The 15,242-nt window shown below is 41.2% G+C and overlaps 1 protein-coding gene across 21 annotated transcripts in view; it reads left to right on the forward strand.

Annotated features, from left to right (window-relative positions):
- The first annotated feature begins 1,800 nt into the window (after nucleotides 1–1,800).
- The window catches only part of cacna1aa (calcium channel, voltage-dependent, P/Q type, alpha 1A subunit, a), an 82,883-nt gene continuing 69,441 nt past the window's right edge, over nucleotides 1,801–15,242 (forward strand). For 9 of the 21 annotated variants that reach the window (XM_067476712.1, XM_067476719.1, XM_067476714.1 and 6 more), the window contains exon 1: nucleotides 1,809–5,737. In XM_067476712.1, the coding sequence (XP_067332813.1) occupies nucleotides 5,425–5,737 (313 nt within the window). In that variant the 5' untranslated portion in view covers nucleotides 1,809–5,424. Of the gene's footprint in view, nucleotides 5,738–15,242 lie in introns of all 21 variants that reach the window. The other 12 variants (XM_067476713.1, XM_067476726.1, XM_067476731.1 and 9 more) reach the window with 6 other exon arrangements.

Below are 15,242 nucleotides of genomic sequence, written 5' to 3' on the forward strand. Positions count from 1 at the left end.
TTTAATGAACAACAACACAAAGTAAAATGTGAACCTATTTAAAATATTGAAATGGCCTTTGAATAAAGAGAACAAGGAGAATTCTGAGAGCAGATATGTGGTGACTGTAGAGAGTCTCCTAGAAAAAATGCTGGCCTACTTAGCACTAAGGATGGGTTAACGCCCTCTCTCTTCTGCCCCCTCTTTTGCTTTGTTTCACTGCAAACGCTCTGTTAAATAAACTGTAAAGCATGTGCTTTTCACTTATGAGAAAGATTTTGATTTTGCTTCAAATAGATCAAGTATGACAAGACCTTGCTTACGTGGAACAAGTTGCATTGCCCTACTTAAAAAACGTCAACGGTGTAAAATGCATTATCCTTTTTTTCAGCAAGTTGAAAAAAATGTTGGTTATTTTGTGGTGTATTAGACCTTGGTCTATCAGCCAGAATCACAGACCACACACACATTTTTCTTTTGATTCGTGTAAATGCAAGCTTATGCATGTAAGATGTACATCCAAACACATCCGTTGTGTATACAGTAGGATTATTAGTTCTCTTTCTTTGAGCCTGCTGTTGGTCTCGGTCAGTGAGCATCCACAATGAAACTCACTCTCCCACTCCCCAAACACACATACACCCACAACTAGTGTGATGCCGATTTCATTGTTGGATGCCATGCTGCTGCCTCTAGCATTACACTCATCCAGCCATGATGAGTGTTTTTTTGGTTCATTTTACTAATTCCCAGGTGGCGCATTCATTTAAAGCTTATGCATTTCACTGAATTGTCGTCGGTCAGCGTGTCCTGAAAGCATTATTATGCTGCTTGATGAATCATGCAATTACACAGGTTATCACCAGAAAAATACTTGGCAGTGGTCACTTTGAAGGGTACATATGCGGAAGCTAGCTGCCATTTCCGCGTAAATAAGCCTCAAAAAGTAAGAATGTAGAAGTCTAACAATTCCGCACATCTTGACAATCTGCTAAATTAGGGCATCGTGGTTCTTTTGATACCTAAGCAGAAGCACACATTCCTTAACCCTGGGGCACAGAGTATTTAGGCTTTGAGATAAAGTATAGCATGAGGTTAGACTAATTTATGTTGCACTCTCTAAGACTGTGGTGAGCAGAGAGCAATAAGAAGAGGACAGGAAAACCCCATCTTTTATATTGGCAGTATAAATCTGCATACTATTCTTGGTGGACCGTCGTGTCACCCAGACTACCATGTGGAGTCCCATGGTAATCATCAATTTAGAGACAAGCTGAAGACATCAATGCACCATCTCCCTTTCACTTAGTTAGCTTCTCCTCAGGTCTTTCCTCCTGTATTGTTCTGGACGTTTTTTTTTTTGTGTGTATGTGTGAACCAGTCTTGCTTCCTGTGTTAGTCTGTATTGGGTCTGAGGAGAACTGGGTTCAACAGGGGCGGTGTGCTCTACATGCATCCAGTCATTGAATTATTCAGTCTTATGAATCATTGAGTCACGACACTCCATTTTAGGCCCCTCGGCTCAGAGTTCCAGACTCACAGCTGCACACTATTTGAACATCTGAAGGCGATACAAACACATAGGACAATCCTGACTGAAACAATCCTGTTTTTAAGTGCAGGAAATGTGCAGTAAACATCATTTTCTGTGTATTTAGATACACGCTGCTCTATTTAACTTTTGAGATCATCCATCAATAGATTTGTTTTTGAGTAGTTTTCGAAGGTTTAATTACTTTGTCATTCTAGTTGAGCTGAATCGTTGCCTTGAGGTTGTCATTCTGCATCTAAACACGATGAAAAATGTTACCTGAAGGTAATCAAACAAGTGTCGTCTCTGGATTTTAGAATCTTACTGTATAACAAAGACTGTAATAAGGTCTATAGGTGAGTAAAGACATAAAATCTGGTCAATTCAAATACCAAGCGCCATGAATATCACTCCTAAATTCTTCTACAAATTAGGCCTAACGTGTACTTGTCTTAAATGAAATGTGTTCTCTCAAATGAAGCTAAATATTTCAGTTTTGCTGTCAAACAAAGTACATCGTACACCGCTGGAGGACATGATGGTATATTTTCTCAGTATCTATGATGTATGTCCCTTCAAAAGACACAGGATATGTGTTCTTGTGAAGTTAAAATGTGTTATTCATGCAGGGCCTTGGGACTTTTGGTCATCAGGGCTTCTTCTGCTGACTGGTTGGGTGGAATAACAGGCTTGGACAGGAGTCTGCTGCTCCTCAAAGGCTCCAACTCTGAAGGGCAATAGATAATTTCACAGATCATCACACCCACATGGAAATACACACAGTTGTGAACACACACACACATAAGCAATGTATACCAGGCTGTAAAACGGGAAGACACTTTTCAATTCATTAGCAAGAATCAAACCAATTTCTCATATGCACATCATTAGCTGCTGGGAAAGTGTGTTGGAATTGCAACGTCAGTTAACAGCGATGCACTGGAAAAAGGATGCACAGTGAGACAGCACATCCCAACATTTTAACATATTAATCCCTTATATAATCCACAAACACTTTGTACATTCCTATGTTTTCCCTCATTTGTTCATTGTTTGGATGTGTCAGGGGTTCACGTTGTGAATAAAATGACTTTGTATTCATCTGCATATGTTTAAAACAGTTGCACAGTGACGACTTTGTAAATGACATGACACTTTTTTGAAAGACATAAAAAGACCACAGGCCTCCAGATATGATTTTCACATAAACCAGTGTCTTACGTGTGTTTTTGTTTTCATGCACAGTGCACAAAGTTACTGAAACTATCCTGCCACTAATATTGATGCTGGGTTCTCTTGAGGCGCTGTCCACGGTGCTGAAATCACTTTAGGACGCTATATATTCTTTTAGTGTCGCTGCTCTGTCCATGGTTCTGAAATGCTGCCATACAAATAAGTTGCATGGCAACTTCCAAACGGTCAGTTTCATCTATCTATCTGAATTAAAATGTTTGTTGTTGTATGCCCTTGTGTTGGGGTCAGTCTCGCTCTTACCCCCGGAAGCGTGGCTTAAATGGACATAAAGCAAAACGATCCCTTTCCGAAATATCGGATAGACGTTTAAGGTCGCGCTGTTATCGATTGCTTTTAGCACGTGAGATGACTCTCTCCGGATACAGTTCCTTTTGCAGAGGTCAATAAATTCTCCCAGTCACCCTTAAACCATATTATCATTTCCCATTCATAGAGGGTGGCTATTTTTGCTGTTAATCAATTAGGGCACACATTAGATCAAGCGAATGTTGTCAGCGCTGATGTGGGCTGAAGCCGTCTTCTACTCTTCCTGTGACTTTGACTGAATATGACACCACTCTTCCAAACCAAGTACAATCACGTTGAAATTGTAGCACAAGAAAAACGGCCGTGGTTCTTAGTATGTCTCATTATCCATTCAGGTTGCCTTGCTTTCTTGTTATGTGTTAGCCACTGAGCCTCTTTGCTGTGTCTTGGCTTTAACGCAAACCGTACTGTCGCACCTCAAGCGGGCACCGGTAGTTTTGGCGGAGCGAGGAGAGTAGAGTAGAGGCGAGGCGAGGAGAACCATGGAAAAAGATCCTCGACTCGGTTTCGGGGACAGAGGGAGGAGAATGTTCGCTTCGTCCATTAATTTTCAAATGCCTGTTGCTAAGAATAGCACCCCCCTCCACCTTTCCTAACAAACACACGCAGACTGACGCGGGCACATATTCACTCTACACACGCGCCCATGTGCGCGCGGTCATTGTCAGCTTGGGTTGCAGCTGTGGCTTCCCCCCCCCCACATACACATATGTCTATAAGCATCCTTTATTAAATACACCCAGGTGGGGGGAAACGAAAAACACAGTCACTCCATACTCTACTGCTTTATTTGAAAGAGATTTGGAGTTTGGACAGCTCGAGAGATGCAGTAAACGCTACAAACACCATAGCATGAAAAGGTGGCAGGCGATGCGTCCGTCCGTGACATTTACGTCTGGAAGTTGGACGAGCTGCGTGCGTCATGTGCTGCAGCTGCAGAACCGATCAAGCTCTCATTAGAGTTCCTACGAGCTGAAAGACAACCATTTCATTCGAATAGGTGAATTCTGGCCTGCGCTCCACCGAAACAGCCGCTCCCTCTCCCTCTTCACGCTCTCTTTTATTTTTGTGTCCATCCATTCACCGATCCATCCATCCATCTGTCTGTCCTACTCCTCCTCCCCTGGGGGCCGCTGGGCGAAAGGGAAAAAACGCGCTACCGTACTCCAACAAGAGAGAGAGAGAGAGAGAGAGAGAGAGAGAGAAAGAGAGGACGCTTTGCCAGGACATTTGGGTTTATCAGTGCGGATGAAGGTAGGACTTTTTCGGGGCGGGGATGGTGACGGACTTTCTCGGCAATGCTGCACCTCCAGCAGCGAAACCAAGACCATGAGAGGGTGTAAGGCGGCGGAGAAGCGGCCGTCATACCCTTCTCTTTGACGACGCTGTCCGTGTGTCCCTTTCTCCAGCTTCTGGATGGCCGCGCAGGTGACGGACAGAGCGTGATGGTTGTAAGAAGGGAGAGTGCTGCTGATTCCGTTTAAGAAAATTATTCCATCTACACTGAAAGACACCGACATTTTGGAGGAAACGGTATTTTTCTTCATCTTTTCTACTCGAGCATTCTGAAATAAGACTAATTGATAACACATCTAGCAAATTTCCTGGTTGGAGCGCACTGGTACAACAGCTGTAAGGTGGCGGGAGCCACATTATTGCAACACACTGTACCAAATATTGCGGATGTTTCAAAATAAATAAATAATAGTAGCTTCTGAATTTCCAATGCTTTTTAGGTCTTCGGAAACGCTTCTGTTTCTAAAATGTCAAGTTAAACGTCACTGACGGCTGTAGGTACAGGCTGCTAATTATTTTCAGATTTCTTGTATTGAGGCCTGTGTGGCATTACAGGCGTTTAGATTGGCATCACACGCTGTCATGAGAGTAAAGGAATAAATCGTCCTGAAAGGTGGAGGAGGCTGTGGCGCGCTGTGATGCAGGCACGAACCACGGAGGACACGAAACACTCATGTTAACCTGCTCCGGTCTCCTCATGCTTTCATACTGGGGGGGAATCCTACAGACATAAGGACGGACTAAGACTGTGATACCCCTTAGCACTATCGTACAGTGCAACCAGTCAGCCAAACGACTACACGTTTAATTTCTTCACACCCACAATTGGCCGTTGGCAGAGACTCACAGCAAGCGAGACGGTACATGGGCGTCCTCGTCTGCTAAGACCAAGAGGTGCATAAAGCCGGGTGCAGGTTTCCAGCTTGGGCTTACAAGACAACCCGTTGTGCATATGAGACGTTCTTATCCAGATGGGATGTAATGTTGTGTAGCTGCACAGCTGAGCATTGGTCTCCGTCTCCGCTGCTTCGTGAAGATTGGCTTTTGGTGTCCACAGAATGGCGCGGTTTGGAGACGAGGTACCGTCCAGGTTTGGCGGAGTGGGCCCGGCTGGCCGCGGTGGTAGCAGGCAAGGAGGACCCCACGGACACAGTCACGGTCATGGCCACGGGCATGGTCACGGCCACGGTCCACCCGGAGGGCCCGGAACCCAAAGAGTGTATAAGCAGTCTATGGCGCAGAGAGCACGGACCATGGCTCTGTACAACCCCATTCCCGTGCGCCAGAACTGTTTCACTGTTAACCGCTCGCTCTTCATTTTCAGTGAGGATAACTTCGTGAGAAAATACGCCAAAAAGATCACCGAATGGCCATATCCTTTAGCAGGCACTGTACAGTGAGTAAAAGCAGCTGCTGTAGGCCTTTCACCAGGTTCAGGTAGGAATAATGTGCAGGCAGATGTCTGAGTGGTTCACTTCATGATCTGCAGACTGTGCATTAAGTCCCATTGGCAAAAGCATAACAAGCAGATGCATCAGTGTGAGTTATTGTATGGTAGGCTACTGGAATGTGATAGCAAATGCTGCCTGTAATTTACAGTTAATTGAGAGGAGGGGGCATGAACCAGCAGCCTCTATTACGAGCCTGCTGGTTCCAGTCACAGTAATTGTAAGTATTTTAATGTCACAATGTGCTTGATCCTTTATAAACGTTTCCTTTATCCATGTGTGTCTGTGTGCGTGTTTGTGTGTGTGTGTGTGTGTGTGTGTGTGTGTGTGTGTGTGTGTGGTGTCTAGGGGGCGCTGCTGGTTGCTGATGTCAGCATGTGCAGTTTAGGCCTAGCGCCTGGTGCGGGTATAGAGAAACATGAGAAAGAGGGGGAGGGGAGGTAAGGTGGGAGACACAAATAGAAAGATGAAAATAAGCAGCTATTTGGTTTTGAAGGTGGTGCCGTGTGCGTGTGTGTGTGTCTGTGTGTGTGTATTTTTACAGTGATGAACACATACTCTCCCTTATCAGCGTGATGCAGGTGTCTTTCTAGATATGCTGTGTGTGTGTTTGAGTGTGTGTGTGTTTGAGTGAGAGATAGAGCAAGCAGGTGACTATAGTAGGCTATTAACTTGTGCACTGACACAGTATTTAATTTTTCCTACATTTTAAAGCTCCTCTTCTTAATCACCCAAGATGCAGGTGCCAGTGAATGAATGTGCCATAATTTCATAATGTATGTGTGTGTGTGTGTGTGTGTGTGTGTGTGTGTGTGTGTGCACAACCGCTGCGTGTGACAGGATTAAATTTCTAGCATTCCACTGCATTTTCATCTTTCAGAAACTGGGGATATATGATGAATTATTTCACTACTTCAATTTCCAGGACTTGTGTGTTTGTGTGAATGCACACAAATTTGCATACAAAGTTTCTATGTGAGTGTTAATGACATAAGGGGAAATTGAAGTAATGTACTTATAGTGCCTGTAAATTATGTCTATTCACCATCCAAATGATAGATAGCTAGTGAGAGTGTGAGAGAGAGAGTGGACAGAAAAGCTGAAGTTGTATATCCACAGGATAATTTTCCAAAATACTCAAAGGAATGGAATTACGTTGATTATGTCAATCGGCCCCTCAACGTCTGGTTGAATTAATAATAAAAGTTATAGCAAATTAAATGCAACAACATGTTGTTAAGGTAATGTTAACTCCACTTGATTAATTGATGGAGTTATGTTCAACTAACTTGGTGCCATTATGTTCAGTGTATTTAAGGGATGTTGCATTAACCTGACACTGTTATGTTCAATTTAATGAACACCAACTAGCTGTATTAATGATGTTGGAGTTTGTTGACTGTAAGCACGTTATGTGTGCTGTGTTTAAGCTAGTGGATTAAATAAACACAACTCACTTTTATTCAGAACAGGTGAGTAATTTGGCAAACATTATATATTTGCCATATCCCATCTGTAAATTTACCAGGAAGGTCAACCTACTCTTTACATGGTCCAAGGCTAGAGTGAGTTATGTTGGTTTAAATTAGCTGTGTTTTGTGGCTTATTTTTGTCACTAAAATTAATGCAAACAACATCCATAGTTCATTCCATAGTATGAGTACATAGTATTTTTTCTTATTTGGCAGCATGGGAAATGTCCATTGTTTTGGAGGAGTTCAAAGCAGGACTGGTATGTTTCAAAATACTGCCATCCATCCCAATTGCAAAGGTTTTAAAATATTCTGGGGCATTTTGTGCCTATATTGGAAATTGTCGCTGACTGTAGAGAGAGAGAACAGGAAGTGAGCAGAGCCAGAGAGAGGAAATGACTGCACACAAAGGCATTGTGGGTTGTATCATAAAAAGCCATGAAACGATTGAGTTCAAAAATGGTATTCGTTACATAAATGTTTAGGTAAATCTGAAACTGTAAGTATTCATTGCTTTCAAGTTTTCAGAAGTGTTTGGTCAAACACTATTATCTAAACATGTAGCCCTATAAAATGGATGGAATTTACAACTTTCACAAACACGGTCCAGACAGAAAAAAGTCACCACCTGGTTTTAAGCAAGCAAATAGGTAAAAGCTATGCAGGACATGTCCTCTGTCATGGAAAAGATCCAACGAATTATTCAAACTTGGAAGGATGATGGTGAACCATCATTTTTTTTTAGGAAAAAGTTATATCACTCACTTTAGTATATTACTCACTTTAGTAACATACCTAATTGATTAGGTCCTGGCCTGCTAATATTCAAAAACCTGAGTCGGTTTAGAAAGTCTTCACTGTGCAGGGGTACAAAGTATGTATCACTTATAAGGTAAGGCAACGTCAGACCCACCACTATGGATAAAATGTTTTCATTTTCTCATCAGCTGATGTTCTCGCACACAATTTTTCCAAATAAGCCAAATAAAAATGCACAATAGTGGACTATAACATGGTTGCTGATGGTGGTATTTCCAGAACCTTAAGTTCAAAATAACCGATAGTAAATTGACATTAAAGCTGGTTAAAGAAAACGTCAGATAATTTTTTTTTTCCCAATCAAATTAAATGACATTTACAACACAGTAAAACGAGAAAAAAAGTAAAGCGATGTAAATACTTTATGAAGTGACCAAATATGTCATTTGTCCTTCCTTAACTGTTTTATGGTGAGCATTAAAGTAAATCTTATTCTCTGAGACAAGGGGCTTCATTAGAATGTAGGAGTTATGATTGATCCTTTGAAAAGGGCAGCTAAAAAGGTGAGCAGATGCAAGGTGATTTGGTGGATTCAACTGAGTGATGTTTCACTGAAAGGGAACTGAAACTGCTTTTTGATTCACCAGATGTGTGGGTCTCAGGGGATTTACATTCAGCTGAATTATGACCTGCGGCTTTATTTGGTTGTGAAATGACGCTGGACCCACGGGAGTGGCACATAAATAACTATAATCGCGCATTCACATTTAGATACAGTAGACGTTTAGTTGTTCCGTTTTAATTAGCATTGCTGAGGTCGGGTACATCCCTGTGCCATTTTCTTTTTTGAAATAAGTGGTAGGTGGTAGGAGTGCAAAGTAAAATTGACAAGGTGCTAGGCCATGTAGAACAAAAATAGAAAAGCTATATAAGCGGGTATATTATTTATAAAAATTTGTATTGACAATCTACTTCAACTTCAAAGTAACTAGTAACTTTAACTGGCAGATAAGTATGTAAAATACTGCAGATGTAGTATCTCAATACTGTGCTTGAGTTGCTGAATTACCAGCAGGTGTGAATTAAGAGGACAAAACCGTCCAATGGGCGGTGGTTTGTGTCGCTTTGTGGCAGTTGTAGTCTTTATTCTTAAGACACTTTTGGACCACTGCGGAAGTTTTTAGTCCCCACTGTCGTCATTGTCATAGTCTCTTAGTGTCTCATTTTGTGTTTAGGTTTACGTGGTCACTTTATTTGTTTTCTATTTAACTATGGATTTTGAACAAGAACCATTAACCTCCGCACCCTGACCTACAGAGCCCCTGGTTCTGTGCCTGGTAATGCAATATTAATAGTTTATCCACAGAACTACTGCAGGTGGTATGCGATATAGAACATAATAAACTGCGTTGTTATTGTCTTTACAGTGGGCTCAGAAATCTGTTAACGCTGGAGTAAGTTGAAACTAAATAGATCATCTTATCAGACCATAGAAATTAAATCCCTGCCCGTTTTTCTGCTCACCTCTAACTCTAAATTTCTACTTGACCTCACTGAGTCCATATCAGGAGTTATATACTGAAGTCACCGAAAACTCCGTAACCCTGGAAAAGCAATTTCTTGCATTCACCTTTATGCGTGTGTGAAAACATATTATGCATCAGCTAAGTTAGTGTGTGCCTTTACAGGGCGCTATAATGTCAGCACCTGCGAGTGTCTAGGTAAGCACACAAACACACACAGATATGGACCCCCACAACCAAACTACATGCACACAATATAGTGTAGTTTGTGTCATCAGCACATGCTTAAATCTGTTTTCTCCTGCTGGTGTAAATGGAGAGGAAGTCGATATTCTGCATGCTCTAGATGTCTATAGTAACAGTGAGCTCAATATGAAATATACCAACAACAAATGTGTCGTACACATTAACTTCCCTTTCCTAATGACTGCATTTGAATGATAATCAGGAATGCTTGGAATATATGAGGTCTCTCATTCGTAAGTTGGGTCCAGATAGATATAGTTGGGGCTTTGTGTTTTTGGTTGGATGTGGAGAGTCAGTTATCTACGTTCACTGCAGAATCTAAATTATTAATTGGCCTTTATCCAGCTTGCTACTGTGAGCTGATAACTACAAAGACTTAACATCAGCCTATTTTGTGTGTGTGTATACAAGATTTATGTTGGAATGGATACATATATCCTTATTCGTTTTAAAGACAGTCTGTAACTCAGTCCTTTTGTGCAGCCTGTTTTCTTTGATTCTTCCTTTAAAAAGTAATTATTCACACACCAGCACTTTTACAGTACAAACACTGCTTGCTTGGGGTCTCAATCTTTCCTTAATCTGCTCACGTCAATAAGGCTTTCACTTCAGGCCAGCCTAAAAAATAACAAGGGATGCTTTAAAAATGCACTTTTGAGTGGTACTGAAGTGGTTTGGTGGTAGACATCCAGCTGACAAAGAGACAGAGATTGGAAAAGTTTATGGTTTAAATCATCATTTGTGCACTAAGTCTTTTTTCCTTCAGAACCATGTTGCAACACTCCTTAACAGTTAGAAAGATTTAAAACTTTAACATTGAAATTATTTTTTTTTTAATTATAAACCAGATATTTTGGTAAGTGAACATTTTGGTAAATGAAAGATAGTAGGATGTACATGTGTTTATAGTCATTGTGAGATAAAACAGTCCTGACGGAGTTGAGATAAAACGCTGCCCTTGTGTTGTAATGTGCAGTTGGAGTAGAAAGACACAAAAGAGAGATGGACTATGGGGTGATGGAAATAAAGGAAGGAAGAGGGAAGTCAGTAAGAGACAGACATTATAGAGAGGGATGGGCTAATATGAAACAATGGAGAGAGACGGAGAAAGTCAAACTGCCTGTCTGCATATAAATCATTTAACACAAAGTGGTGGAGAGGCAGACACTCAGGGTTGGCCCGGCCAGCTACACCGCAGCCAAAACATACACACACACACACACAGAGACACACACAAACTTCTTTTTGTCACTTAGAAAATATTGCATTGACTTACAGTAAATTTAACACAACTTTAACAGTTGCATAATCCTAATCCAAAAGACACGACCTATCCTCATATAATTTACATTCGAGATAGTGTTTTTGATCCCTAATGTGACAGTTTGGACAGATTTGTCTATGCCTAAAACACGAGTGATACAACTACACACATACACAGTGTACATAAAACTTGCCGGCCTAATATAGTGTAGGTCCCCCTCTGTCACCAAAACAGCTCTGATCAGTTAAGGCACGGACTCCACGTATCTCTGAAGGTGTCCTCTGGTATTTGGCACTAACATTAGCATTATATTGGCCCTAAATCCATCGTCCCGTAATTCATCCTGGTGCATCCTCCTGCCCAAGTAAATGACAAACATCCACCCAAATGTAAATGGTCAGACCAGGCCACCTACTTTCATTTGCCTCCTTGGTCCAGTTTTGCTGCTCACATGAATATTGAAGGTGCTTTTTTTGATGGACAGGGGGGTTGACATGTGGTGTGTAGCCCACATGCAGCAAGCTGTGATGCACTGTCTGTTCCACCACCTGTCTTTCATAGCCAATATTACATTTTTAATAGTTTGTGCTACTGTAGCTGTTCAGTGGCATCACACCCGCTCCGCATGTGCATTAGTTTAAGGTGTATCCGTGAGCTTTGGGTGGTAGGTACTTACCATTGCATACTGGGAGTATCCCCCGGGAACATTTGGAGGTGACCTGGCCCATTCATCTAGCTTGCCAGAGTCCTGTAGATCCTTATGTTTGACAATTTTACCTACATCCAACAAATCAACTACAAGAACTGACTGTTGACTTGCTGCCTATGCCAGGCCCTGAAAGCTGCCATTCTGCCAAGATTGTCAGTGTTAATCATGTCACACCTCAGTAGCTTTAATGTTGTGGCTGACCTGTTTAAGTGTTAAGGCCTCCCCTCTTTTTTTTCTTTTCTCAGTTCTCTTCTCGGTCTCTCTCCCTCTGTCTTTTTACTGATGGGAAGTGAAGTTTTCCTCTCATGTTTCACTACCTGTACTTTTTCTTTCTCTCTCTCTCCTCCCTGGCATCGGTGTTCTCTCCTCTACTGCATTTTGCCCTCATTGTAATGGACCAGTTCTGTCTTTTCTGATGCTAATTAATATCAAACATTTGTTTGAAAAGTTTTGGGGATATTTTGCATGGGTTTACATGAGCATGCAGAAGATGCACACTCACAGATTTAGAAACAAAATTAATATTATATTACTTATTAAAAAAACATTTATTTTTACACATGCACAACACCCATTATCAAAACAAAACTTTTAAGATTTAAGATGCTGACTTTCAATTTAAACAGCAGTATCATTGCTACATATCTTTACTTTGTGATACTCATTTGGGCGACTGTGGCGCAGAACGGTAGAACAGTTGTCCACCAATCTCACAGTTGTTGATTCAATCCCTGGCTCCTCTGGTCACATCACCTTGAGCAAGACATCGAACCCCAACTTATTTGCGCCTAGTGAGCGTTGGCCAACTGCATAGCAGCTCCCCCGTTGGTGTATGAGTGTGTGTGTGATTGTGAGGGCAAATGGTGAATAAGAAGCAGTGTAAAGCGCTTTGAGTGCCAATAGGTAGAAAAGTGCTATATAAGTGCAGACCATTTACCTTTATCAGAAGGACTTTGTATTACTTTTAGTTTGACTAGGTATGTCAGTAGCTGTGTGTGTGTGTATGTGTGTGTGTGTGTGTGTGTGTGTGTGTGTGTGTGAGAATGATATCTGTCTGTCCTCCCACAGTATTCTTACATAGAGGTGGAGGAACACTGAGGTCCATCGAGGTTGTGAGGAATCTACATTATCTCTCTATCTTTCTCTCTCTCTTCCTTCCTGTTGACAAGCTGAATTGAATTTACCACTCAGGCCAATTGCTTCATATTATTGTTTTGGTAAAATGTTAAGAAAATGAGAAATATCATTCTCTGATACATTCTCTGATAAAATGTATTTTAAAATACATTTGCAAAATATTGCATAGGACAGGTGTGTACAGTATTTTTTTTAAAGATTCATTTTGGGATTTTATTATAATAGTGAAGATCAAGATTAAAATAAATGTAAAAACTTTAAAACCACATACAGTACGTGATTTTCCACTGGCTTATCAAGCCATAGATAATATGTTGCCTAATGCATAGGGCTACATGTAAATGTATATAAGAAATGGAAGTGCAGTTATGTGTCGTGGAGAAGCTGGTCACCATGAACAACTTTAATATCAATCTACCCTTTTCTCAGACTGTAAACTTATCCTCTAAAATATTCTGATTGATTAGTGTTTATTTTTGATGTAATGCATATTGTTGCCCTTGTAACGTATATGGCAGCTGAATAGTGCTGCTACCTAGAAGCTAGGACGTAAATTACAGTAGAAGTACTGCTGCCAGTCCTACCTCCTACCAAATGTAATACTACCAAAATCTTGCTTGTAAAGACGTTTAACACTGTATTAGGTTCATTTAGTTTTGTCTTGTTACGTGATCATGGACAATGCGTTGCATGTTACCTATAATGTTAAATCCCTCATCTGACACATTGGATGTGGTCAGAAGTTAAAACACATACTGTTGTTAAATAACTTTAATTTGACTGGGATTAGTGTAAAGGTTTAGCGTGGTATCACTGTTAAAGAGATTATAGTTGCATAAGTGACACATTTTGAATTTGTGTTTGTGTCCTTTTCATTGCTTAAAATCACGTGCAACACAGAAAACTATTTCTACACTCATGTAGACTATTACCCGACTTAATCCTTAACCCATAGTGTTTGTCTTGTTAACTGTGTTTACTGTATGCACCATGAACAAAAGATCATATTTCATTTTTTTCTCTTTCCTTTCTCTCGGATTTTGCTCATTTCCTTTTTCTCTTAGCTGTGTATTCTGGCTCTGTTGAATAATTCAGTTTCAGTTACAGGCTAGTTTGGACGTGTGTGTGCTGGTGTGTGTGTCTTTGAAAGTGTCTGAGTGTGTGTGTGTGTGCGCGTGGGGCTGCAGTGACGTGGTGGAGAGCTATTTTTGGGATTGGAATATGTGAAGAGGGAGAAAAATAGAAAGAGAGTCTGTGATAGATTGAATTGTTTTTTTTTTTCCATGCCCATGTTCTTTAGTCACGTGCCGCGGCTGTTACTAGATAAACCCTGCTGAGAACCTGTACATTACCTGCAGGGTATGCTAGGTATGCACACACTAACACAAACATGCGCACACACACACAAACATGTTCACATACACATTGTCAGCGAATGCAAGTGCACACAGTTAAAACAGCAAGTACTGTCAGGTACAAACACCTATTCCTACTAACACCTGCATCACCCTTTTGAACACACTGCTAAAAATTTCCCTGATTATCTCCACAGAGCCCATGGCTCACACACAACACCATCAGCATCTTGTAAAAAGTGATGACTCTGCTGAATGTGGGTGATGAGGGTGAGGCAGTGGCAGGGGTGAGATAGAGACACAACATATGTTGTGTGGAATAAGCAACAAGGATGAGTGGGTGACTGTAATGCCTATACGCACTGACTGATGCAAAGACAGACTGAGGGAGGCCAAGAAGGGCTAAACTGGCCTTCGAGCGCTCCCGTGTGTTTGGCAGCGAAGCCATGTTGCCAAAAGGGAATAGATGCAGAATTGTAACATTATATTTTTATAGCACCGAGGACGTTTGTTCAATTTGGGCTTCAGCTCAGATCTAATTTTGTGGTCCACGTTATAGTCCTACTTTTGCTCACTTTATTGAAAGCAACACTAAGAAATCATTTTTTTAACTCGGAAGAATTCTGTCCCATGTGATAATGCTTCCTGTTGTGCACAACCTTAATAACCTAGTGAGTGTACAGAGACACCTGCAGTGAATTATTGCATATCCACTGAGGATGCTTAAATCTGAAGTTTTAGTATTACGGAGATATGGGCATATTTCAAAGGCTTAGTATTATCCAAAATAAATATGATCCAATTCTGATCAGGGCTTTTCAGATTAGGGCTTTGAGGACTTCCAAAATATACCTGACCCACACATTGCATGTCTCCTAAATGCCTCCCACAAACAATGACAGACATCTCACGCTACTTTCTTAACATGAGGTCCACACGAGTGTGGGCGAGTGAGCCATCCAC

The sequence above is a fragment of the Channa argus genome, chromosome 15, assembly GCF_033026475.1.
Source record: "Channa argus isolate prfri chromosome 15, Channa argus male v1.0, whole genome shotgun sequence".
Lineage (NCBI taxonomy): Eukaryota > Metazoa > Chordata > Actinopteri > Anabantiformes > Channidae > Channa > Channa argus.